Below are 27,321 nucleotides of genomic sequence, written 5' to 3'. Positions count from 1 at the left end.
AGACAAATGTGATCCTTTATATTTTTTTATCCATTTTGTGTCCTTTCTCCAGTTTTTGCGATCTTAAATGCACATACAGTGTTGGTTGTTGTTGTCGTTGTTGTTTTTGTTGTTATGTCGGTTCTTCTTCTATGAAATTTTCTGCATGTTTTAAATATAGAGTAATATTTTGCTGTGAAAGAAGCATGACTTACGGTTATATAAAGAGCCACATTCTGCATACTCCATGACCAAACAGACCTGGAAAACAAATTATTTAATGATCATTATATAAAGTGTCCTTGAATACATAATCAGAGAAAGGAGAGATGTGTTTACTGATGAGAAACAAACACAAAAGAAAATACACACTGTACATGTAAACAGACATAAACATGCGGGGTTGAATGAGATGACTAAAGAAACAGTCACAGTATTTGTGTATTGATTACTCACTGGGTTGTCACAGGAGCCATATAGCTTTACGATGTTCGGGTGATTCACACGGGAGAGCTGCCGCAGCTGTGGGCAAAATAACAACCAACAATTAGGGATGCATCGACACTAGGGCTGAACGATTTGGGAAAATAATCTAATTTCAATTTTTGTCCCCAATATTGCGATTCAATATGTGATTACTTTTTAAGTTCCTTAGCTTATGAATTTCTCAACAAACAAGCAATAAATCCTTCTATTTTAGAACAAACACAATATCTGGTACATGAAACTTCGGCTGAACAATTATGAAAGGAAAGATGATTATATATCTTTCTCATTTTTATAATAAAAACATACATTAAGATCTATGCATACTGCATTAGGTCACAGATACTAATCAAAACAAAACAACAAACTCCTGAAAACTAAATATGCTATTCTAGTAACTCACAAAAGAAACAACTGTCTAAAATCCAGTCTCAATAAAAGAAATGTCTAATAATCAAAGAGAAATATTTAAGTCAAGAAACCACACAACTAAATAATAGCAAAAGAGTAGATTTCTTCTTCAAAAGGTCATCATTTAACAGTATTAGGTTACTCCTGCAGCAAAGACAATCAAAAATGCTAAATTAACCTCAACAAGGAAAGCGTTCCTCTCATTCTCGCTCTCAATGGTCTTGATTGCGACATCCTGTCCTTTCCAAATGGCCTTAAAGACGACACCAAATGTGCCTCTGCCGACAGCCTGATGAAAGAAATTACAGTAGCATTATACTACAGGAGAGAGAGGGGGACAAAAATATTTAGTGGATAAATAATCATCAGGAGACAGAGCTCTATAACACATCCAAAGCCAGCACATCAAGAGTCAATCAAAGTTAGTAATGAGAATTTTCAGGAATATTTTTAACCATTTCAAATAAGATAAAGAGAAAAAATCATTCAATTGTTAACCGCACTTTAACAGAGATCATTACTAGATTAAAAAGCATTCATCTTTTGTGTCTTGCATTACAGTAAAATGTGTGTAACAAATTTGATATGGAAGGTATTTGAGAATACTTTATCAGCTTTTCCACTTTATGCATTTCACAGGGCATTTTTATTTGCATTTTAAAGTAAACTAATTAAAGATTTAAAATTGCATAATGAGATACAGTGGGGAGAACAAGTATTTGATACACTGCCAATTTTGCAGTTACAAAGCATGTAATTTTTATCATAGGTACACTTCAACTGTGAGAGACGGAATCTAAAACAAAAATCCAGAAAATCACATTGTATGATTTTTAAACAATTAATTTGCATTTTATTGCATGAAATAAGTATTTGATACATCAGAAAAACAGAACTGAATGTTTGGTAAAGAAACCTTTGTTTGCAATTACAGACATCAGACGTTTTCTGTAGTTCTTGGCCAGGTTTGCACACACTGCAGCAGGGATTTTGGCCCATTCCTCTATACAGATCTTCTCCAGATCCTTTAGGTTTCTGGGCTGTCGCTGGGCAACACAGACTTTCAGCTCCCTCCACAGATTTTCTATTGGGTTCAGGTCTGGAGACTGGCTACGCCACTCCAGGACCTTGAGATGTTTCTTACGGAGCCACTCCTTAGTTGCCCTGGCTGTGTGTTTTGGGTCGTTGTCATGCTGGAAGACCCAGCCACAACCCATCTTCAGTGCTCTTACTGAGGGAAGGAGGTTGTTGGCCAAGATCTCGCGATACATGGCCCCATCCATCCTCCCCTCAATACGGTGCAGTCGTTCTGTCCCCTGTGCAGAAAAGCATCCCCATAGAATGATGTTTCCACCTCCATACTTCACGGTTGGGATGGTGTTCTTGGGGTTGTACTCATCCTTCTTCTTCCTCCAAACACGGCGAGTGGAGTTTATACCAAAAAGCTCTATTTTGGTCTCATCAGACCACATTACCTTCTCCCATTCCTCCTCTGGATCATCCAGATGGTCATTGGCAAACTTTAGATGAGCCTGGACATGTGCTGGCTTAAGCAGTGGGGCCTTGCGTGCGCTGCAGGATTTTAATCCATGATGGCGTAGTGTGTTACTAATGGTCTTCTTTGAGACTGTGGTCCCAGCTCTCTTCAGGTCATTGACCAGGTCCTGCCATGTAGTTCTGGGCTGATCCCTCACCTTTCTCATGATCATTGATGCCCCATGAGGTGAGAACTTGCGTGGAGCCCCAGACCGAGGGAGATTGACCATCATCTTGAACTTCATCCATTTTCTAATAATTGCGCCAACAGTTGTTGCCTTCTCACCAAGCTGCTTGCCTATTGTCTTGTAGCCCATCCCAGCCTTGTGGAGGTCTACAATTCTGTCCCTGATGTCCTGAGACAGCTCTCTGGTCTTGGCCATTGTGGAGAGGTTGGAGTCTGATTTATTCAGTGTGTGGACAGGTGTCTTTTATACAGGTAACAAGTTCAAACAGGTGCAGTTAATACAGGTAATGAGTGTAGAACAGGAGGGCTTCTTAAAGAAAAACTAACAGGTCTGTGAGAGCCGGAATTCTTACTGGTTGGTAGGTGATCAAATACTTATTTCATGCAATAAAATGCAAATTAATTGTTTAAAAATCATACAGTGTGATTTTCTGGATTTTTGTTTTAGATTCCGTCTCTCACAGTTGAAGTGTACCTATGATAAAAATTACAGACCTCTACATGCTTTGTAAGTGAGAAAACCTGCAAAATTGGCAGTGTATCAAATACTTGTTCTCCGCACTGTACATTTAGAGACAACAGCCCAAAATATACCCCCTCTCTAGACTAAACAGGGTTTAAAACATTAAATAGAAAGTTTAATACCCTTGTATATGAAACACCCAAAACACATTTTAGCCCCTGCATTTTCTTTCAACATTTCTTTATGATTCAAAACAAAACTAAACTTGGTCAAGTAAAGTGTAATGTAAGGCCTATAACTTGATAATAGAAGGTTGGATATAAAATATGATTGCATGCAATGTTTTGCATGCAATCATATTTTTGCAATGCGTTTTTATATCACTGTCTAAACATCATGCTCGAATCTGTCTCATTCAATGCTGTTGACAATAAATTACACCGCTTTCCACATTATTAAGCAAATTACATTTTTCTCTTATTTTCCAAAATTTTTATGCAAATGACAGAGTATTTTTCAAGTCATCAGCCATTAGAGCATAATTCAAATGTTTTTGAACAAACTTCGTAATGATAAGCGTTATCTTTTTTAAAAATAAAAACACCAAAATGCACTTTTCCACATCATTAAGCACGACAGAGTTTTAAAACATTTTTTCCGTTGTAAAGAACTGAAAATGGTCATTTGTTGAATTTGCAGCATTAGGAGGTCATATTTACTGAAATCAAAAGATATTTCAATCAAAAACATCTTAACAGGCCAAGTTCCATGTTAAAATAGGAGCCCTTCTCTGATATCACCTTCACTATTCTTGCATCCATTGAACTTGTGTTTTTGGAGAGTTTCTGCATGAATTTCTTTGCAGGATGCCAGAATAGCCTCCCAGAATGGCAGTTTGGTGTGAACTGCCTCCCACCCTCATAGATCTTTAGCTTGAGGATGCTCAAAAGGTTCTCAATAGGGTTGAGGTCAGGAGAGGGTGGGGGCCACACCACGAGTTTCTCTCCTTTTATGCCCATAGCAGCCATTGATACAGCATGAGATGGTGCATTGTCATGCATGAAGAAAATTTTGCTGCAGAAGGCACTGCTCTTCTTTTTCACCATGGCAGAAAGTGGTCAGTCAGAAACTCTATATACTTTGCCGAGGTAATTCTCAGACCTTCAGGGACCCTAAAGGGGCCTACCAGACCTCTCCTCATGCATCTGGCCCAAAACATGACTCCGCCACCTCCTTGCTGACGTCACAGCCTTATTGGGACATGGTGGCCATCCACCAACCATCTACTACTGCTCCATCTGGACCACCCAGGGTTGCACGGCACTCATCAGTCAACAAGAGTGTTTGAAAATGAGTCTTCATGTATTTCTGGGCCCACTGCAACTGTTTCTGCTTGTGAGCATTGAATAGGGCAGCCGAATAGTAGGTTTATACATGACTGCAAGACTCTGGAGGATCCAGCTTCAAATACCTGTTTGCTACTTTGTAATGGCATTTTAGCATCTGCTCTCTTAATCTGATGAATTTGTCTGGCAGAAACCTTCCTCATTATGCCTTTATCTGCACAAACCCGTCTGTGCTCTGAAACAGCCACAAATTTCTTCACAGTTTTTCCCCACAGTTTTTCACGATTAATTTTTCGTGAAATATCTAATGTTTTCATTCCTTGTCCAAGGCATTACACTATTTGACACTTTTCGGCAGCAGAGATCCTTTTTCTTTCCCATATTGCTTGAAACCTGTCGTGCTTAATAATGTGGAATAGTGCATTTTGAGATTTTTTTTTTTTTAAATAACGGTTATCATTATGAAGTTTGTTCAAAAACATTTGGATTATACTCTAATAGCTGAAGACTTGAAAAATACTCTGACTGTCACTTGCATAAGTATTTTGGAAAATAAGAGAAAAATGTCATTTGCTTAATAATGTGAAAAGCGGTGTAAAAGCCATGTTGCCTAATTATTATTTTCTTATCTCTATTTTAGTGGAAACGAGTCTTCAATGAGGAATATATTGATGGGTGCTCCTTGTTGATATTTTTATTTCGAATTGTGGACTCTCTCTCTTTTTGATGTGTATATATCAAACAATTAACTAATGTTTCAGTTAGTTAAATTTCTCATAATAAAGACGAAAAGCTGTTAAAAAGAGCCTTCCAGGTTTGCACTTCAAATGATCCCAGCATGTTTTAAAACTAGTATTGCCAAAACAGATTGGCTTTATTTATAGCTTTGCTCCCTTGAAGTGTTTATGCAATGTAAACAATCACAGTGGCTGCACTTCCTCTGAGAGCTCAACCTGCTTAGGATGTGCAGCAAAATAATGAAGATGTTTCACAAGTCCATGCTTGAATCTGTTCTAACCTTTGACATTATTTCCTGGAAAAAGTAGTTTGGAAAAAGACTTCATTTTAATACTCATGTCTGATGATGTCTCCTAAGGACAGTATAATTTTTCAGTTGTGCTTCAATGTATTTATGCATTTCAGTATTTTTTTTTGTTTGAGTTTGCAATGTTGTATTTTATATTTTTAACTGACTCTAAAACAAACTTCCCTCTGTAGGATGATAAAGTTGAGGTTTGTTTCTAGACATTTACGGATTACAAACAAAGGAATAACTTAGCTTTGAGATAATCTGGGTACCCATTCATATGTGCTTATTTTGTTTTTAGTGATATGTTCCTCTTAAAACCTAGCTATTTTTTGCTTTTCTAACATCTGCTATTTCTGTTCTTATTTCTGTAAAGGTCAATGTTGATGATTTTTTGCTCACTATTTCCTTAAATGTCTTAGTTATGATGATAAATTTCTTTTGAGTCTACTTAATTATAAATCCAGCCTATTATCCACTTGAGTTTATTTATCTATGAACAACCCAAGGGAAGATAATCTGGACTATAAGCATGGTAGGGCCACCCCTAAATATACCTTGAGTACAGTTAAAGTGTGTAGCAACATTGTTTTATATGAGTAATTGGATGTTTGCATGGTAAACTGCTCATAATTCCTTTCCAATGTATGTTCACCAAAACATCTCTATCTAAAATGAAATATGAAAGTTTATTGTACATATTTTTATGTCAAAGTAGATATTTAAAGACGTAAATAACAAAACAGCCAATAAAGGCCAAAATTTACAATGCAACAAATACAATATATAAAAAAAACTCTTGTATTTTTTTAGGCTTTCTGATGACTTCAAATCTACTGGATGAGAATTTAAAAGGCCTAAGAGGGATAAATATCGGACGATTGTGCAAACTTCGGGTGAATCAGAAAAATCAAGTTGTGTTTATGAAAATGTAACTCTTCAGTTGTAAGAAGTATAACTATCTGAGTGTTTCAAAACCTGGGCCGCTGCTGTGCTTGTTTATGTGTGTTTAAAGTGTTTTAAATGTTTACTTTCTGATGGTTCGTGTTTAAAACTCGGACTGTGTCAGATTGAAGGACAGTTGACGGTACAGTTATACAAGCAGAATGTTGTGTTTAAGAATAGATGAATACGAAGCTATATTCTCTCCCCTACAACATAAACATTTCTCTAAGGTATTACAGCAGAGTAAGTTTTAGTAAGCGCCGTTTTGTCCAAAGTTTACCGCTTCGACTTGGATGTCTTCATACTGGATGTCTTCAAACAGACAGCCGGCCGGAGTCTCCACCATCACGGCGATAGAGCGGCGAAGACACTCCTTCAAACAATCCCACCGCGGTGGAGTTCAAACCTGGGCCTCTTATACTGTTAATTTCAACAAAAACGATCCTTTCTGTTGTATTTTGGCTCCGGTCTATTAGCCGTTTTCGTCTGCTGTGGTCAAATCAGGAAGTAGGCGGCCACCAACAGCAGCTCGCGCAGCGTTACTGAGACGTCTGAGTGTTCCTGAACGTCTCGCTGAAACAACCGGAAGAAAAACAACTTCATTTTTCCGATCCCTTTTTTCTATTCCTTTTTTTTTTAATTGAAAAACAGCAAAACAGAAAACTCCAACAACAAGAAACAGTAACTGATAAAAATATTTTAATGGAAAATAGATTAAATATATAATTTACATTATTTGCAGAAAGCAAATTACAAAACACATTGATGATGGAAGCTGAAAAGGAAGGGAAATTAATCAAATAAAATGAACTAAGAAGTGTTTCATGCTGTTTTGTCTTTAGACTACAGAATGGACGGTTAAAGCATTTCACCTTGCTTACAGGTCTCTTTATTAGAGTCAACACACACTACAACATGTTATTATTGCATTTTTACTTTTCTTTCTTTGAAGTTACATCCTTTCTTTCCATAAAGTAAAACATCTTGTTTCCTTTTATATCAGCACCAGTACTTTCTTTTCCAAAGTAAAATTATCTGCTTCCAAAGGTCTCTTGTAAATAGAAATCACTGTTATAGTAGGGAGGTTTAGTGACTTTTGACTTCAAGTCATGATGCAAAGGTCCCCTTTGGCATGGAAGTATCTTTGGGCAACAGAAATAAATTAATCCTAAGACACAAGTGAGATGACACTTTGTAACTAAAATAAACACATTTTTAACAAATGGCCGCCGGCCATACTTGAGAGGCCCATATCATTGCTTCTGTTATAGCTGTCATGACAAATTTGGTGTCAAAGTATACATTTTTGGGGTCAAGGAATCCAATAAAATAGGTTTCAAGGTTAAAAAAAAAACAAAGCAAACAAAAACAAACAGTATTCCTTACCATGACAATTGGCAGGTAAATATGTACATTTCACATAAAAAATTGTGTCATCAGAGTAACTTTAATTATCTTTTCCTTCAAAAATTTTAATATTTTGTATTCAAGCAGTGCAGTTACTTCTGTACATTACACTTGTCCAAAGTAGCATGAGATTTCAACCAGTCAGGAGTAGCCTATGCAAATCAATTCCTGCGACAACATATTCCTTCTGCACCAGGGGCTGTGACGGCTGTTGTTGCCAGAGGTGAAAGGTTAACACTTTGAGGTTTGTATGACTTTCTCACTGAATAGAAAAACGTTAACATTATATAACTAATAATTAGCTAGCTAGTCACTAGTTAGCTTCATTATAACTAGCTAGTAACTAGTTAGCTTCATTGTTATTGAAGCAAGCACATAGCCTACATGCTGCTAGCTAGTTAGTTGGCTTCAATATTTCACAGATTTTTACTTTTGTGAATGCTTGTTAATGCTCATCTTATCTATCTCATGATGTTAAAGCAACTTCATTCCTTATTTCTGATTAGCTATAATGGAATGCCGTGACTGGAGTTTATACTTCCTATGCCAGTCCGCCCTACAGATTGAAAAAACATTGGATCCTTCTTCATCATTCAAACTGAGAAACAATCCTGAAAAACTGTAATAATGTTACAAAGAAACTGTAGATAACATCAAGTAGCTGAAGGCATTAGGGGATCTGCCTGAGTTTATAGTGGACATAAGTGGTGCTAGTCAGGATGTAGTTCATCTGATGACTCAAAATCCTGTGGTGTGGCACAAAAGCTGCAGAAATGCTATTGATAAAAAGTTGAGAGAGCAGGGAAAAGAAAAAACACAGTGCATGAGTGACAAGCCCACTACCTTGGCTTTACCCACACTCTCAACATCATCATGTGAACCATTCAATAAACCCTGTTAGGCATGCACGATATTATTGGCCAGATGTCAGTATCGGCAGATATTAGCAAATAAATAAATAAATATCTGTATTGGCAGATATCAACATTTTTGCTGATATTTACATCTGATATTGTGGACATGCATATCAGCTAGGGGTGTGCAAAAAATTGTCCACTTGAGGCTGGCTGCAGGAACACTGGAAGTCCCATCTGAACACCTGTTTAACAGCCAGTTTTTACACCAGTAATAAACTGGTTTACAGCCTGGTTCAATAAACAAACGTGTCTCATTAGCTAGTGTCTTATTGTGCTCCCACCGTACAAGGGGTGAGTTTTTTGTACCACGATCATTTGGATTATATTTAGGATAAACCTCACTTCACAGTTATTGGTGCGTCTCATTTGACTGACAGAAAGCTCGGCAGGCAGAGGCTCCGTTTCTGTCAACTGGAACGCTAGCTAGCTGACAGGAAGTCACACTTAGTGGGCAGGCCATTAGTTCGGTTGAGACCGCAATTTCAATATGGAAGCCTCCGTGGAACAGCTTCAAGAGCCGTTTGAGTCCACCTATTGTAAGCAGACGACTGACGTCACACGGGGTTTGTCCAATTCTTTCTACAGTCAGTGGAAGAAACGGAGCTGATCCTTGACCAATTCAGTCATTGCTCCAACCCCCCTCCCCTCCTCCATGTACGCTACTTTGGGCCGCACATGATCGGCCTATGTGTAGCTGAGAAAATATTTTATCTGAAAATATTTTGCTATTTTAATTTTGTGAACATTCTCAAAATCTCAGAACAAAACAAAAAAACAGTCGTAACAGCTATTTCTGTGAACCTTTTGACCTATATTTAGAGTCATCTTGTAACTAAGTTATTTAGTTCCGCATTACCTGTTGTAGCAGGGGGGGCTTTAATTAATGACGCACACAGAGGCACATGTAGGAGGAAGCTGCGCATTCCCGGCAAAACAGGGACCACTTCTATGCTGGTAAGACACATTGTGTTGCTCTCTCCCATTGTTTAAGCTAGCAAGTATAAAAAGTTGTTAAACCTGTTTTAAACTACATAGAAACGTACTGTGAATTAAATATGAGCATGTATGTGACTTCTACAGTTGGTTTTGACTGGTTAAAAAGACGTTAAACTATGTTAAAATCGTCGAAGATTTGGCCTTATTTAGATATCATTTCACTAGCTGCAGGAGTGAGTAGCTCTAGTGTAATGTTAATTCAAGTGTTAATTAGCGAGCTAGTGTAAAGAGCTACACAAACATGTCACAACGCACCTGAAATGCAGCAAGAGAAGCACGCATGTCACATACACACAGGGACCAGCGGGGTTCTCTCTCCTGCAGCGAGTGAAATGATATGTAAATAAGGCCAAATCTCTGATGATTTTAACGTAGTTTAATGTCTTTTAAACCAATCAAAACCAACTGTAAAGGTCACATACATGCTCATATTTAATTCACAGTACGTTTCTATGTAGTTTAAAACAGGTTTAACAACTTTTTATACTCGCTAGCTTAAACAATGGGAGAGAGCAACACAACGCGTCTTGCCAGCACAGAAGTGATCCCTGTTTTGCCGGGAATGCACAGCTTCCTCCTACATGTGCCTCTGTGTGCGTCATTAATTAAAGCCCCCCTGCTACAACAGGTAATGTGGAACTAAATAACTTAGTTACAAGATGACTCTAAATATAGGTCGAAAGGTTCACAGAAATAGCTGTTACGACTGTTTTTTTGTTTTGTTTTGTTTTTTTGACAGAGAGCATAAGTATGAGGTTTTGAGAATGTTCACAAAATTAAAATAGCAAAATATTTTCAGATAAAATATTTTCTCAGCAACACATAGGCTGATCATGTGCGGCCCCAAGTAGCGCACGTGGAGGAGGGGAGGGGGGTTGGAGTGATGACTGAATGGGTCAAGGATCAGCTCTGTTTCTTCCACAGACTGTAGAAAGAATTGGACAAACCCCGTGTGATGTCAGTCGTCTGCTTACAATAGGTGGACTCAAATGGCTCTTGAAGCCTATATCAGACTTCACCATATTTTACTCAGGTGGACCGGTTCATTCAAAGTTTTCAACTATTAGCATAACAACATAGCCACGTTGAAGGGGGCAGGCACAAAACATTGAGTCCTGCCGCCGGCCAGCCTTCAAAAAATTGGCCAATCAGAGAAAAGCAGGTCGGGGGGGGGGGGGGTTAAAGAGACAGCAGCAACAACGAAGCGTTTAAGACGGAGGTTAAAATAAGGGTTTTTCAAGATGCCAGTGTGAGAAACATTAGGAGTTTTTTGAGCTGTAAACCATATAAAGCTACTACGTGGGTATCAGAGAGGATGGTGTAAAGCCTTGGAAAAAGGCGTAATACCCCCACTTTTACAGTACATTAGATGTCTTACATGATAGATTGTCAACATTAATTGTGTGGCCCCTCAAAGAACAGATTCAAATTAGTTTACCCATGTGTTTTAGAAATAGTAGCTTCAGAAATTGTACCTCCATAATTGACTGTTTTGAAATTTTCATTAATAGACCTAAAAACATGACAGCCAGAGCACAGACCTATTCACAATGCAAACATCACAATTCAGCTAAGTATCTAATATCAATAACTCCACAGGGAGTCATATCATTTGTGTCTAATAGTTGGCGGGGGGGGGGGTGAACATGTGACAAGCACATCACTGAAAACTCTGGCTACCTGGTAAAAGCACCTGGCAATTTGGTTCTCGCAGATCGAGGGTTCACTGTAGGAGATGCTGTGGGCTTGTACAGTGCTCATCTTAAAATACCTGGGAAAAAGGGTAGGGGAAAAAAGGGAAACAGCAACTGGGAAACAGGGACTGCATCCAAGTGAACTTGAGGACTCAAGGGGACTAGCAGCAGTCTGGATCCATGTTGAGTGGATCATTGGTGAGGAACAATTACACCATTTTACAGAGCACAATACCCATTTCTCTGTGCCAGACTTCAACCGCAGGAAACCTTACACCTCTAGACAAGATGGTCAGAGCGTGCTGTTCTCTGTGCAACATTTGCCCATCTGTTGTCCCCTCAGAGTAGCATGGGTGTCAATATCACTGTGCCACAAAGAAAGCACACTATAAATAGTATGTAATGTTTGTTTTAAATGCAGTGCTGTTTCTAGCAATTAAAGTTTAGTTTGACTCTTATTGTAAAACATACATTTCACATATGTTGTACATGTAATCCCAAGACAATTTGAAATTCAAACCAAAGTAACTGTGCTTTAACTTGTGTTCAGTATTCTTGTACTTTTTTAAAATTGTGACCATTGTGTAAATTCAAACTATGTATATATGTCATCAGATTTCCAAGAGATTAATTGATTGTAAAACAGGGGCTGGTACAGATGCTTAAACCTACAATGTAGTTAATGTGTTTTTAGTTCTTTTGGTGTAACACTTGCAGGTCACATTTTGTCTTATGTTTGATAAAATGATTTGTTTTTCATTACAAAATGTCTACCTTTGAAACAAACACACTGATTATTTACTGTAGAATCAGATGTTGTTTGTCTTGTTTTATATCTGTTTTCACAACAGACACAGTAAGAGGAGCAATACAGTGTGGAAATACTGGCATACCAGATATCTACAAAAATACTTTTATCATACATCCCTACATCAAATGGTGTGAGAGCCTGGCAAGTATTCTCAGGCCTTCATACAGCAGGTAAAATATGAGCCAGAAAGCATTAATGATTTACATTTTAACAAACTAATTACATTCACTCAAATTACTGTGATTGTTTTGTGTACTTGCACTTTTTATGTAGTTTTTAAAATCGTTAATTTTACTTCTACGAAGCATTATTGGGGAAGTGTACTTCATTACATTTGCAGGGATTAAAGCAAAAAAAAAAACAACAACAAAAAAAACCTTTGAAATTTTTTTTCGACACCAAATCATATTACCCAACCATCAACTCACCATGTAAGAACCGTTTTTTCTGCCTATCAGTCATTTCCCAAAGGTTTTCATGTAAAAAGGAGTATGCTGTGTACATGCCCTTAGCCCAAGGGCATGTACACAGTATACTGTTCTCTAATAAAGCATTCAAGTTGTAAAAAGACTTTCACCTACACTATTAAGATTCTCAAGACCAATAGCATTTTATAGGAAGAGGGCGATTTTTTTTAACAGCTTCTCTGTTAGTTTGCTTTTATGTAATTTCAATGTTTCAATCTCGTCAATATAACACTTTTTGCAAGGCTTAACTCAGATATAATGTAGTCATAAAAATATTCAACCATCTCCATAACTTTTCAGCGCAAGTTATTTTACTTTCAACAGCCATATCACTTTACAGAAAAACAAAACTCACAGCAGCACCAACAATTAAGAACAATTAAGTGCAGTTGTGTAAATGGCTATCCTGCTTTTCATTTCTTCTCCTTTTTGGCAGTGAAACCAAATGCCTCAAGTGACACCCGTTTCTGGGGTCTTTCTGAATGAGCTACAGGTTTTGGGGCTCTGACTCCAGCAGTGGAGGAGGAGGCTATAGCACAGGGGCCTCAAATTCATTTAGGATAGGGGCCAGATTTGCTCTAATGACACGTCCTGTGGGCCGCACATGACCAACCACTGATATATAGGCTGCTGTAATGTTTATAAAGAGAAATGATCCAATATTAGATGCATGTACCATTTAATGAGTGCTGCATGTTTGCACACAAAAGGGTTAATTAGCTACTTTAGAAGGAGAATTTATTTATTTCAAGTAATCTAAACAGATCAGGCAAAAATATGCTGACCTTGTAACATATGACAATTTTTACAGATTTTAACGTTTTTAGAATCCATCATTAAATATTCATTCAACATGACTGTTTATGGCTTTAAAATGGCAACCTATTCACAAAACCTGATCTGAGCCCTATTTCACCTGGGATCAGTGCACTAAGTCCAGAGAGGAGAATGAGAGAGCAAAAATAAAAGGTAGTTTTACCATAAGCCCTACAAAAGCCAAACATAATATAGTCCCCCTTAGACCTCACAGCCTACTGTGTCTTAATGTATGCCTATGTCTGTAGCGCTCCATTTTGGGCCAGGTTTACTCTGACGCCAGTAAGAATTCTCTCTGGGTGTTCTCCTAGGGGGCAATAATTTTATTGATCCAATTGCTTAATTTGTTATTTTTCCAGATTTGCATATTGTGCCAATGGACCTTAGCTACTTTAAAAGGTCCCTGCCATCATGGTTTAGTTTAGTTTATTCTGGTTGCTTTCTGCCAGACCCAATCATCAACTTTCACTGGTGACTGCCCTGTATCGTTTTCTTGTGTCAGGATCCCAGTTACCTGTTATAAAACACTCAGTGAAATATTATTCAACTTATTTAGGTAATCAAAAGTCTCACGTAACTAATATAATGTGGCCCTAATATCAAAGTTCAAGTTCAATTTGAAAATATGATTTAACCCCTGAAATCCTGTATGTATGAGTACATCAAAAACGAACACTAATAATGACAATCACAATAATAATACTGATAAAATACTAAAAAACACACAGTTATGACTCTTATAAAACTTATTAACATCTCTAATGTCATGACATTCAGAAACAAAAAGTGCAGCTAAGTGTACATCTTCAAATTCTTCTGCTAGACATAGTCTCATTAGTTCTTCATGTGATCCTGCTGTAACTTGACTCAAAAAGTTCTTTCTTACAGCTTCATACATTAGGCACATTAAGAGAAAATGCACTTCATTTTCAGTTTTTCCTCATTCATAATATCAACAAATTCCTTGGTCTCTAGGTTTCCACCAGTTATTTCCTATGACCTGTTTCAATTTGTAATTTATGGTCTCATTTATGAGTCATTGTCAAAATTTTCCTTTGTTTTGTGTTTCTCACTTGTACAAGATATTCATCTACAAAGTACTCTCCTCTCAGTAGACAATAATATTCTAATTTATTGTAGGATTTTATTTCACTTTGCCAATATCAAATGTATTTAGATTTGTTTTCTTTTTCAATAATTCTGATTTGTGTTTACATTCAAAACCTTTTTATGGCTCAAGCAAAGACATTTTAACATAACCTTTGCACCACAAAGCGAATGGCAATCATCATCCAAAAAATATGTTTTTAATGTCAAAAGAAGACAAGACAATACAAAAGGAAGAACAAAAATTAAAACAATGCTCTTGTTATCTTTCAACTCAGTTCTACGTCAACATTTTTCAATTGAATATCTTTTCAAATTCAGGCCTCTGTGAAGTAAAATGTAGACCTTAGATCAACCCTATGAGTGCTTTAAGCAAATAAAACATAAAAACTTGGAATAGTAAGCAATCATATTTTCTATTTATGCTTTTGTGTCATTTTTAAATCAAGCAACTTGAGTCTTAAATCAAGATTTATTTAATGAGACTCTGCCTGAGATAAATCATCTAACACTTCTTAATCTAAGTTTTTAAATTTTGGTAAGCACCAAATAATTTTCAGTGATTGAACAGTTTCTGTGGCTCTATGAGGTCTCTACAGAACTGGACATGAAATTTTCTTTGTTAGTTAAGTCCCAGGACAGGGCTCCACACTTCACTTTCATACATAAGAATAGGACTAATAACACTAATGAATAAATTTAGGCTGAATCTGTAAAGATATAGGTTTTTTTAGTTCTGCTTTTTTGTGTTGAAACTGGTTGTGTTACAAGTTCTGAGTATCTGACTGTTAAAGTTAAAGTTATACCCTGTACTACTGCTAAGCTGGCTCCCACTTTTCCTGTGTCTGCTCTGTAGTCACATCACAGTATAAGTCAGATCTGGTATTGTGCTCATGTCATCACTGAGTTTCATGTCAGAGTCTATGTAGCAGTGGTCTTGTTAGGTGTTCAATACATTTGCCATATTGATACCTTCACCTTTGAAAGTTAAGTGTGGCTGTTTTAGCCATGTTTCTCCTATTGTTGTAACATATAACGTGTACAAACAGGATAGCCCATTTCAATTATGTCATGATGAGAAACATGATAACCATGATACATCAAAACTTTACTATCTGCGTTTAATTCATGCTTAATACACTTTTCCTTCCATTCCTCCCCCTTTTGAAACAAGACGGCATCAGTCTTGTTTCACAAAGCCAAATTAAATGTGTCATGTAGAGAGCAGCATTTAGGGAAGAAGACATCAGTCATCTTTGATCAGTGAAAATGTCACAAGTTCTCCCCCTCCTCAGCCCATAAATGTCCTGTGAAGCCCCATTCTTTGCCACGCTCAACGTGAGTCCCATTTCATGGAGACATAGGCCAAGTAATCGTGACAGTTCCTGTTAGGTTGTCCTCCTGCTACCCATGGACATCGGACATGATTTGTTCTTTGGCTTTGCTGCAAGGTGCGAACTACCGATCTTACCCGTCCTTGGCTAATCACTAAAGCGGAGCATGATGAGAATAAAATTGATGATCAATATGGGCTGACACCTAGAATACATGTTAAACAATAGAATGAGCATAGTAACACACACATTTAAAAACAAATATCAGAACTGAGCATATTTGTTGAAGGGTCAAATAGGAGACATCCTGAGGCCCGTGGGCAAGGTAAAAGCCAAGTACAACTTAGAGAAAATTATAGGCTACTATCTTCAGCTTCCACCAAGCATCACCTCATCTGCACGGTATGTGCAGATGTAGCCTTATATTAACAGCCATCAGTGTAAATCACTACATGATACTAGACCCTTTCTAACAGCCATTAATGTCACTTACTTCCAAAATATCATGTTTGGATTTGGATTTATGAGGCCGGGTAGAAGACAGCAGATGTTCTCATGTACAAAGCACAGAAAAGCACCCACTTCAGCTCAAATGTAAACATCAGGTACATTTGCAGACAGAGAGGCACCCACTGTTGCAACATAGAAGCAATGTGTACTATCCAAGGGAAACAGCTGAATTGTTAAGGGAAGACGTGTGTTGGGTGAGCAGAGGAAGAATCAAATATCAGCATTATGTTTTAACATTTATAGTATCATGTTTGAACACAAGCTATGTCTTGACCATTTACTCTTATTGTGACTTACAACAAATGGTACTTTGTGTTGAATGTATCCAATGTATCCATGAATATATACTGTATAGCACTCTGATAGCATTGAAGAGTGAGAAGCAACAAGCCAAACATGCAAACAACCATCTGATGAATCTATAATAATTAGAAAATTAAAAGAACATGTATAAGGTATAAATTAAATATATTTAAAAAAAATTAAAGTCTTCTGAGCTGGTTTATAATGGTGGCCAGGGAGGAGCAAGAAAGCCACCATTATAAACGGCCCCAAATATGGGAATTTTAAAGAAACCAGGGGCAGGAACTCTGCCCCTCTGAGAGGTGGGTCTAGGAGACCCAAAGAGTATAAAAGGCGATGCACAAAGACAATTCTTCAGTTGGATGGTGCCTCCACTCAGAGTTCATTGCTTGTACTCACCTCAGACTTTAAAAAACTCTTTTTCGCATCAGAAATCTTTGTCTGCTGAGCAGTTCTTTGCCTGATTTTTGGGCTCAACATTTTTGGACAACTCTTCTACTGAATCCAGTCTGGCCTACCTGATTCACCCACAACAAGCAATTACTTGGAAAATAATTGAAATGAAAATCCAGGTCAAAAATTCAATTAATCGTGATCTTCATTTTTTCCATAATCCCCCAGTCCTATAATCCTGCCTTCCATACTGACCTAGGCAAAGGGGTCAAGTGGGTAAGGATGTTTTTCAGTTTATGGGGGAATCATTACTTGTTACATTTCTTTTTGCATCCAAAACCCACGCTGTTCAGTTGGAACTTTTTAAGATGGTGTGCCAGGTGTGTATTAGTCTTATTATTATATATATATTTTATTTTTCTTAAATGAGTTCATAGATAGTTCAACACCAGACTTGTCATGTTAAATCTCTCCTTAAGTTAAATTTTGTTCTAAAATTTAGTAGATCAACTTCTAGTTTGGCCATTTCCTGTATGTCATCTTCCTGTTTTTTACACGTCTGTCAATGTTTTGAACAATATGAGCTTCCCAGTCTCCCCATAATTTCAAACCCAGATCTACCATGTCAGACAGCAGTATTATGAGACCATATATCCTTACATCCATGTCAGAGACTCAGTGACTCTCATTTTCTTTTAGTTGCAGTTTGTTAAATTCTTTTGTGTCCAGTATTATTTGGGAACTTATCTCAGATTATAGGCCACATGTAGTGTCACTACCTGTCATCATTGGGCACATATAATGTGGTTTTGGCCTATCATTGTAATCATAAACATTGCGTGCATAGCCAGGTTTATGTCTCTTAGTCTTGTGTCTGTCTACAGGTCTGTCAACTTCACTGTCTGAGTCAAAATTGCATTTGCTGTTGTGTCTCTGCAACTGTTTTGGTTGTAGCCTTGACTAGTTTCTGTTTTGTGTCGTTGGTCTGTGTGTTAAGTTTCTGTTTTGCTTTTTTTTTTTTTTTTTCAATTTCTGCTAACATGCATATGGCTTCACAGTACTGCTCTGCATAAGGTTTGGGTGGTTCCTGTGCAGAGATGAATCCTTTGATTTATTTGTGTCTGCTGTTTGGCTCTCACTCTGAGAGTTCTGCTAGATGCGGTTCACCTGACCTTGATCCCCTTCCTGATAGCTCTTTGGGTAGTTTGTGCTTTCCCTCCTCCAGGTTCCTCCCAGGTTATCAGTTTCGAGTGGAGTTTCTGTGTGACTTGAACATTTCTCACAATCTCCTCTCTTTTCATACTTGTGTCTAATTAAGCCAAGGACAAACGCCACAGTCAAAAAGTATTTTAAAGAAAGAGACATAAATGGGCATAGAATATCTGCTGTTTTTTGATTAGAGACTTTTAACACTCTGTCTTTTTCTACTGCTGTTCCTGTTTTTAATTTCAAAATAATCTTACTTTCCTTTTCAATGTTGTTTTTAAGTCACTATAGTGAGAACTATGTGTACTCCAGCCAGCTTCATCAAGAATACCCAGCTCGTTTTAATGAATTTGTTTTTTCGTCTTTAACTTGTTTCCTTGTTTGCACCTGCTCTTCAGTATTTATGACTGTGTAGTATAACCGATCTAACCCTAAATCTAATGTGTATTTGTTTACCCAATAGTAGGTTCTGTTATTATTCATGTCCAGAAAAGCTTGGATCATAAAATCATTGTCAGGAAACCAAGGATCACCTTATGTATGCTTAATTCTTTAACTTAACTTGTATCAAATTGTGACCCAAATCATGTAGTTTATTAGTAAATTGTGTTATTTTCCTTGCTTTAAGTGAGTCAATTAGTTTTGTGCAGGGCTATGTGCTAGCGCTGGAGCAACTGCTGCCCCTCCTGCCCTGTTTACAGGTGTAATAGGGGACAATGCACTTTATTGTAATTTGTCTGGCACTTGAGGTTTCTGTCAGTGAGAAACATCATCAACCAGTCTGTTAAGTCAGCATCTTTACCTTTTTCCATCTTTACAGCAAAAATATCTTAAACACCTACAAAACTCTTTCTTTTATCTCCCCCTACGTACCGTTTCCATCAGTGACTCTCAATTAATCTTTACCTTCTATCATCAATCTCTGAGCAATTTTATCACTTCAACTTCTACAGAATGTTAATAAAGTCAAAAATTTTGCTTTTAACAATCTCTTCCAGTCCAAAAAACTTATCTTCAGCTTTCATTCTCAACCTTCTCTTATTTCACTGTTAACACACACTTCACGATAAATACTGACAATATATCAAGAATTTTAAGGAGCCCGAAAAGGTTTTTTTTTTCCTCCTCTCTTTTATTTTTTATCATTATCATTATTCTGTTTACCCTCAGCCTTTGTGGAAGCACATTTACTTTTACTTTAATCCATTTTAACCCCTGGCAATGTGTTTTGTTATATTTAATCATAAATGACTTCCTAAGGTTCGACTTAACAAAAATGTTTCAACCTTATTTGGTAATCAACTGACAACTTTTACTCTGCTTTATATTCTGCTTAGCCTCCGGTCATATTTTTAATACTATGGTTATTTTGTGAAAACATCTTAAAATACTTTTTTTTCCCTTAACAGCAGTGTAACTATTTCTCTGTTTGCTCATTAATTTCCTCTATAAGTTCTCTCCATTTATGCTTCTCAGCACCTAGGCCTCACAAGGCCCCCGTACATATAAAAGAAGGAAAAAATCCACCTTTGAGCCCTCAGTGGGCATCTTGAGAAGAGCAGCGGGTCGAGTTACACCGCTACTCGAGCTCCAGCGAGAGTGATCTTACAGAGATACACACACAGGCACAGAGAAAGGCTTACTCCACCCTATCTGTACACTACGTAATTTCTTCTCTGTTTGGTGTCTCATAGACTTCAGACATGAGAACATCTCCTATAGTCTACATGCTTATAAGTCCCATCTCAACAGGTTGCAATTCCTTTACTCTGATAGTGTGCCTTTTTCTCCCAATCATTCTCCACCTCTATCCTGCATTTTACACTGCCTTACAGAATGGCTTCAAGTAAATGAATTTAAAAATATAAGAAAATAAGCAAGCCTATGAGAACCACTGTATGACACAGCTGCAATTAAAGTGACGTAAGCAATGCATGTCAGATTTCTTTGCTCTAAACATTCCAATTCTTCTTTAAATTTAGACATATTCAATTGTGTATTTTTTCTAATATGTAAGACCAGGTTTTAAAGCAAGCACCAAAATAAAAGAGAATTAAGGGGAAAAAAGAAAAAATAATGGGCCTTTTAAAGTGCTGAAAACATGAATCCGTTCTATTTACCTCCCTTGCAAGCTTGGCTTGCAAGCTTGCTGTAAACAAAAATAAATTTGGATTAAAAAAACAAAAAACAAACCAAGACAAAAGCAAAACTAAATAAAAAAAAAAAAATGAAGGAATTCCCTCTGAACTCAAAATTACACATTTTCTGACCACAAATAACATCACAAACAAATCTAGACAAACAGAAACAAATAAAAAAAGTGTGCCAGCACAAACATAAACAACAAATTCAGGCGTTGTGATGGTACCGATACCACTGTACCGGATGTACATGTAAGCCACTTATCAATCAATTTTTGTGACATTTTAATAATTTATTTCACACGTAGAACACAATGGAACTGAGTGGCTCTTGGCCTAGAGAGCCAGATCCAGTCAAGAAGCTTCTACACAGGGTCTAAAACCCTTTGCGCTTGACTGCTTGGGCTCCAACCAAACTGAACATCTATTTTAACTCACTCTATTAGTTCCATCATAAACTACAAAGAAAATCCCCATAAGTATTCTAATGCCCCACAGAGCATGTCTAAGACCAGGACAGATCACCAAGGAATTCTTGACAACGCTCATTGAACAATATGCTCAATGATCAGCCTGTAAAACCTTTTGACATGAAAATCTACCCACACATTAATATGAAAAATAACAAATCTTTCTCTGTGTCCTTATGTACAAGTTATCTCAATGTCTCTACTGGAGATTCTGATCAAGACTCTACTATCTAAATAAATATAAATATATATGAATATATATGTGCTCATACTTCAGTTGCGGAACTCTACTCAAACACCCTAATGGTGGAGCTCTACTCAACCGCCAGTCCCGGAGTAGACTCTACTATCTGAATAAATATGAATATATACTTATACTTTACATGTGACCTTCAATTTATGAAAATAAAATAAAAATGATTAATAATTTAGCATTATCAACTCAGTTTACAACCAGAAAATTACCTGTATAAGACAATTCAATTTAGAATATCCAATGTGCAGAAATTCTAAAATTAAAATCAAAAGTTTTCTGCATACCCTCTCTTAGGGCCAAAAGAATTGTCTGATCCAGGGTCCTTAGGTCCCTCAATGGACTCAGAGTCAACCAATCACACTGGGGTCACCAATTGTTAGAATCGTGTTCTTTTGTTGGCAGCTCTGAAGAAAGACAAGAGAGGGATTGGTCTCAAGTCAACAGCATTTATTCTGGTCACAGGTAAAGCATGTGCTCAGCGCTGAGGTCTCAGAAAACTGACCCCCGATGTACAGAAGAGATGAACATATCTTCTTTGGCCATGCCCCCTAATATAGGTTGGACTTCGATGGTCCAGTTCATACTGGTCTAGGGCCCTCATCTATCGTGAGTTGTGCCAACCTGTCAGCCCAGGTATTCATATCTTCATGTATCAAAATAATGTGTGCATGTGTTGTTTCAAGGAGTGTAGCTAACGAGCAGTGGGGAGGTATAGTTTTAGTGGATATAAATATCTCCTGTTATTCAGAACATCCTGTGCTCATTCTGTGCTTCTAAAGATTACACAGCAGTACTTCACAGTAAACAGAGGAGATACAAGAACAAAAATCCAAATATCCTTCAATTACTTTGGCATTGTAGATTGTAATAATCAGGGATTAAATCAGACGAGAGATTGAACTGAGTCACTTACCAAAGCAAGATACGATGTTTGTAGCTGAGGGACAATTACACAGGGAAAACATTTGTCATCCTGAGCACAGCTGTTTTAATCCCACTCAGGAGAAGTTTTGTTTTACAAGGCAAAAACCTCTGGATGCTTTTATAGATTTATTTAAACTCCTATCCATATCTCTGACCCTTCTTGTCACATCAGTGAGCTGTGATCGCAGGTCCACGTGTCTATGTCGTTTAAAGAGTGAGTTGAGGAGACAGCCGAGGAGACTCTCAGACCAGCAACCTGGTAGCCTAAGTACTGGTGGCACTAAACTCAGATCTGTCTGAGCCCTGAACCAAGCAGCCCTAGACAAGCAGAACTCAGGCCTTCGCCCTCAACAATAACAACCGGAAGACTGTTTATTATGAAGACATCAAAAGAGCGTGTTTTGTCGACTGCAGTGTTAATTAAATGCATTTGTGGGTTTAGGCACCTGTTTTGAATTGCTCTCATCTCTTAATGCTTATTCATATTATGGATATAATATAAATTGAGCCTATTGTTGATTGGCACCAGAAACTGGTGGATTTTTGCGACTGAGGCTGTAGTATGCGTAAAAGGCACGGCCCGCACTAACACTACACTTTGATGTGCCACAAAATATCTTCCAATGGGCCATGAGTTTGAGACCCATGGTGTACTATAACCCTAACCCTGTCTTCTTCAACAATACATCAACTTCACAGTGACGTCAATAAGTAACGTGTAGGTCCAAGTAGTCCAGTTTGGTTCAGTTGAGTCAATAAACCTGAATCCTCCCTGCATTTCAACAGCTAATGTCTTTCCAGTTTTGCTCATGCTGGTGGGTATTTTGGCTCTTTTTAGAGATCATTTGGCTCAGCTCAGTATTAACTCCCAAATGGCTCCTCATTCTGTCCCATTTTGGCTTTTTTATGTCTATTAAACAACAAAAAATTGCAAAAATGAAACTGGCTCTCAACAGGGTTTGGTTCCTGTTGTTCACATATAAGAGTTCACATAAAAGACTCTTAGAAGCGACTTGTTTGCACATGCCCCATCAGTGAGACTCGCATCTTTAAAACTCTAGTTGTTTCAGTTGGACTATTATCCCACAAATTTTGTTAAATACTTTATCGCTGTTTCAGTTTTAAGCATGTTTATGACAAAATGAGGGAGAAAAGCTGTTTAGCTCTGTACAAAACATGCTTAATTTGTATGTAATCATTATTATTGCTGTTACATCCGAAATGAAGATCTTTTGAACCAATAAACAGTCCACAGTTAGGGTCAGATATGTACACTTGGTACCCTTACAGAGTGGTGCCATAAAAGTCGAATGGAATGGCTCTGCTTTTTGGTCCCTATCCTAACTTTTGGCACTGGAACATGCATACCATACCAAACCAGACCGGACCAGACCGCTTGGCAGAAACTCAGGTCAAGTCAGGAGGAGGTACTACCTGTCTGTAATCAACATGAGACTGGCCAGTTGTTTGGCCTTGACAACACCTGAAAATAACAGTGAGAGAACGATTCCACATCACATCCATATACTGATGTCTTTCTCTTTATTATAAAGGTGTGACTTCACCTGAACAACCTAAACTTAGAACAAAAAGTAAGGAATTTTGTGTTTGGTAGATTATTTCCAGATGTGCAGACGATGGCATCTGTGTCTGTGGGTTGACCACAATAGCATCCCAGTTCAGGTGGCTGTTCAGTGGCTGTGGTGTTGATGGGGTTGAGGCGTGGTGCTGTAAACCATTTTCCCAGCAGCTCAGGTAGCATTCCTCTCTTGATAAATTCCACCACTTTGCCGTAGGCATCATGGAAGAAGATGGGATCATATGTGATTCGCTGGGTGAAAGCCTCCTGTGGTGTCCAAACCATGAAGTCATAGTAACTCACCTCTGCAACATGCATTTGTACCTGCACTTGATACATGTACTTGCGGTTAGGATTCAGTGACATAACCCCATCCTCTCCCATGCTAAGACAGAATGATGGATTCTTGCAGCTTTCGATGAGGGAGCAGCTCACCTGACCCCATCTGACAAAGATTGGAATACAAAATGTGAATTAAAATGTGACCATGTCTTAGGGCGCTTTCACATTAGGCCCAGTTGTTTTGAACCATGCCGTGGCATGATTGCCCCTTCCCCTTCCCCCGCTGGCTTGCTTTCACACTAGCAACATTGAACCATGCCTGGGTGCACTTGCATACTTACTCAGTCTGAAACAGCAGGTGGCGGTATACACGTAGCTGGTTTACAACCCCGCAAAGGAGGAGAAAGATGAAGAAGCTACTATGGCAACTACTGGGGTATACCTGAGCAAAGATTGTGTTTTTTTTTTGACCCAGCAAAAAGTCCATGATGATTATAACCACTTTAAAGATGCCAGCAACTTCGCTCTTTGTATCTGCACATCTACTACAGCTCAGAGGATTAAATGGGCTTGCGCTTTTTCAGGTGACAGGAGAGTTTTATTGCCTTTGCACCTCCTCTCACTGACTCCAACTTGTATTCATCTGTAAGGTGAGTCACAACAGACCGCTGATTGGCTGGATTCTGATGATTTCTGCCCTTTATTGAGGAAAAATGTGAACAAACTGCCACGCTGTAGAAAGAAGTTTAGCTTTTACAATGATGTCATAAAGCTGATACGGTGTTCTGTCCCATTTCTGAGCGCGGTTGCATTCACATCTCATTCGAACTGTGCCAGAGTCCACTTGAATTGCGCCTGAGACCACCTCCCCAAGTGGGCCCAGGCACGGTTCGTAAGCATTCACACTTCTAAAACAAACTGGACCTTGGGCTCAAGTGCACTCAGATCTGGGACCGGGTCCCTAGTGAAAGCCACCTTAGTGACTGCCTATCAACATTTACCAGAAGGTGTTGCATTCTGATCTAAAATTTTCATGTGTACAGTGGCTTATAACATGTGGTTATTATGATACCAATAGTTTTGTTTTATTCAGCAAACCATTATAGGCAAGTGCTTTGATGACAATACTGTGGTCAGAGTGTGACACCTTCTGGTCTTTGCTGGTAGGGAGTCTTCATGCATACACTTTTTGTCAAATCTTAAACAGTGGTCCTTAAAATTTTCAGAGGCTTATATAGATATATATACACTGCCTGGCCAAAAAAACAGTTGCCACCTGGATTTAACTAAGCAAATAGGTATGAGCCTCCTATTGGATAATTACTGCATGGGCGATTATCTTTCAGCTGGCAACAAGTTATTTAACCCCTGCTGATGCAATGAGTAACTTCTCATTTCTTAATGAATGGATTTTTTCTTCCTTAATGGCACGGGCATATTCCAAGATGACAACGCCAGGATTCATCGGGGTCAAATTATGAAAGAGTGGTTCAGGGAGCACAAGACATCATTTTCACACATGGATTGGCCACCACAGAGTCCAGACCTTAACCCCATTGAGAATCTTTGGGATGTGCTGGAGAAGGTTTTGCGCAGTGGTCAGACTTTCCCATCAAAAATATTAAAATTAATGCAACACTGGATGGAAATAAATCTTGTGACATTGCAGAAGCTTATCGAAACAATGCCACAGCGAATGCGTGCTGTAATCAAAGCTAAAGGCGGTCCAACGAAATATTAGAGTGTGTGACCTTTTTTTGGTGGCGAATTTTTTTTTTTGGTGTATTTTTCTTTTTTTTTTTTTTTTAAATCTGCAAAAATATGACCTGAAACATCATCAGGGTTTCAAACATCTAAGCGGCTGATAACAAAAACCCAGATAAACATGACATGAGTACTATACATTTTTATCAAGGATAAATGGTGCAGTATTACACCCAGTAGTGGAGAAAGTTCTCAACTTAACTCTTGACTCTTGACTCTAGGTATAGATACTCCGACTGAAATTTTATTCCAGTACAAGTGAAAGTAGCTCAGCGTATTTCCTACTTGTTAAAGCTCTAAAGTTCTTGCTTTAAAAAAATACTTAAGTATTCAAAGTACTCTTTGAAAAAATCTCTAAATCTATCACACTGTTAAAGTGCAGTCTAACTGACTGACTGTATGTATTGATGTTACATTTTATTTCTTTTAGAAAAAGTCCTGCTGGTTTGATTATGCATTTTAACATTAGAATATTGTTTTTAAACTAAAGAGATGTACTAAAAGATTCAAGGGACTATCAGCTTTGCATTTGTTGCATTAACAGGTGAGAAATTCTCTGTTTGCTCTGCCATAGCCATCATTAAACTAACTCCTCAGAGTCTGTGTCTTTTACTCTGCTTTTGCTCTAAGCTCTGACTCTGTGCTGGAGATGGGTGATGTAAAACAGGTACACCAAATCCATGTAGACACACTACACAAATAGAGTTTATTATCTCACTAATCAGACTGTGGAAAGAAGTCATCAGCTGACTTACTTAAGTACTTAAGTAAATTAACTGTGTTACTGTCCACCACTAATTACTCCGCTGTGATTATTAACCTACAAACATTAAATAAGGTTCTCCTCATCTACTTCTATGACTTATTTGGAAATGTTTAAGTGAAGAAAGTTAAGATCATACTTTTGTAAAAATAATGGAAAATTACAGGCACTTCTATATGCAAGGTGCAAGCCTGAGAACAAGTCACACCAATTAATCCTGCTTAATGCATGGTTCTCTAGCATGAAATTCTCAATAGATGTACAGTAGGCCTCTGCAAAGATCTCCTCTCAAACTTATCATCTATGTACCTTGTTGCCTCAGTGGAGAACTGAGAAGCACGAGGATAGCAAATTCTTTTGATCAAGGATGCAGGTCTGCCTGCTCTGGCTGCCTCACTGAAAACTGATGCTTTGACTCTTCCTGCCCTCTTGATCAAACCAAGCCCTAGATTTACTCTGCTCCCTGGTCTCCTCCTCAACTATCACACACTGGAAAAAAAACAGTTAGTAGCACATGAATATTTAGCAGTTAACCTATTTCTAAATTGAACAGATAGACTAAGATTGATTAGGTTATGGAAAATCATCCACAGGACAACACAATAGAAAACCTTGCCATCTATTTCACCTAAACTGACATATTTAGAGTCTTGCCTTAAAACAGCTGGATCATTACAGCTATTAAGCTCCAATAAAATTGAAACTGGCCTAGTTTGAATTCTACTGCTTACCTGTTGCTGTGTAAACTGTAGATGATCAAAGACCATGGCACTCTCAACCAGCAGTGAGGACAAGTCCACC

At 37.9% G+C, this 27,321-nt stretch overlaps 1 protein-coding gene across 1 annotated transcript in view; it reads right to left on the bottom strand.

The window, feature by feature from the left end:
- Positions 1 to 6,911, bottom strand: part of LOC121526674 (mitogen-activated protein kinase kinase kinase 7-like) — a 40,876-nt gene extending 33,965 nt beyond the window's left edge. Inside the window, exons 1-4 of the mRNA XM_041813356.1 lie at positions 6,661 to 6,911; positions 1,055 to 1,165; positions 436 to 501; positions 195 to 240 (exon numbers count right to left, since the gene is read on the bottom strand). Of these exons, the coding sequence (XP_041669290.1) occupies positions 195 to 240; positions 436 to 501; positions 1,055 to 1,165; positions 6,661 to 6,726 (289 nt within the window). The 5' untranslated portion in view covers positions 6,727 to 6,911. The remainder of the gene's footprint in view (positions 1 to 194; positions 241 to 435; positions 502 to 1,054; positions 1,166 to 6,660) is intronic.
- Between the last annotated feature and the right edge of the window lie 20,410 nt (positions 6,912 to 27,321).

Source organism: Cheilinus undulatus, linkage group 18 (assembly GCF_018320785.1).
Source record: "Cheilinus undulatus linkage group 18, ASM1832078v1, whole genome shotgun sequence".
NCBI lineage: Eukaryota > Metazoa > Chordata > Actinopteri > Labriformes > Labridae > Cheilinus > Cheilinus undulatus.
This window is presented reverse-complemented; position numbering and strand designations above follow the sequence as displayed.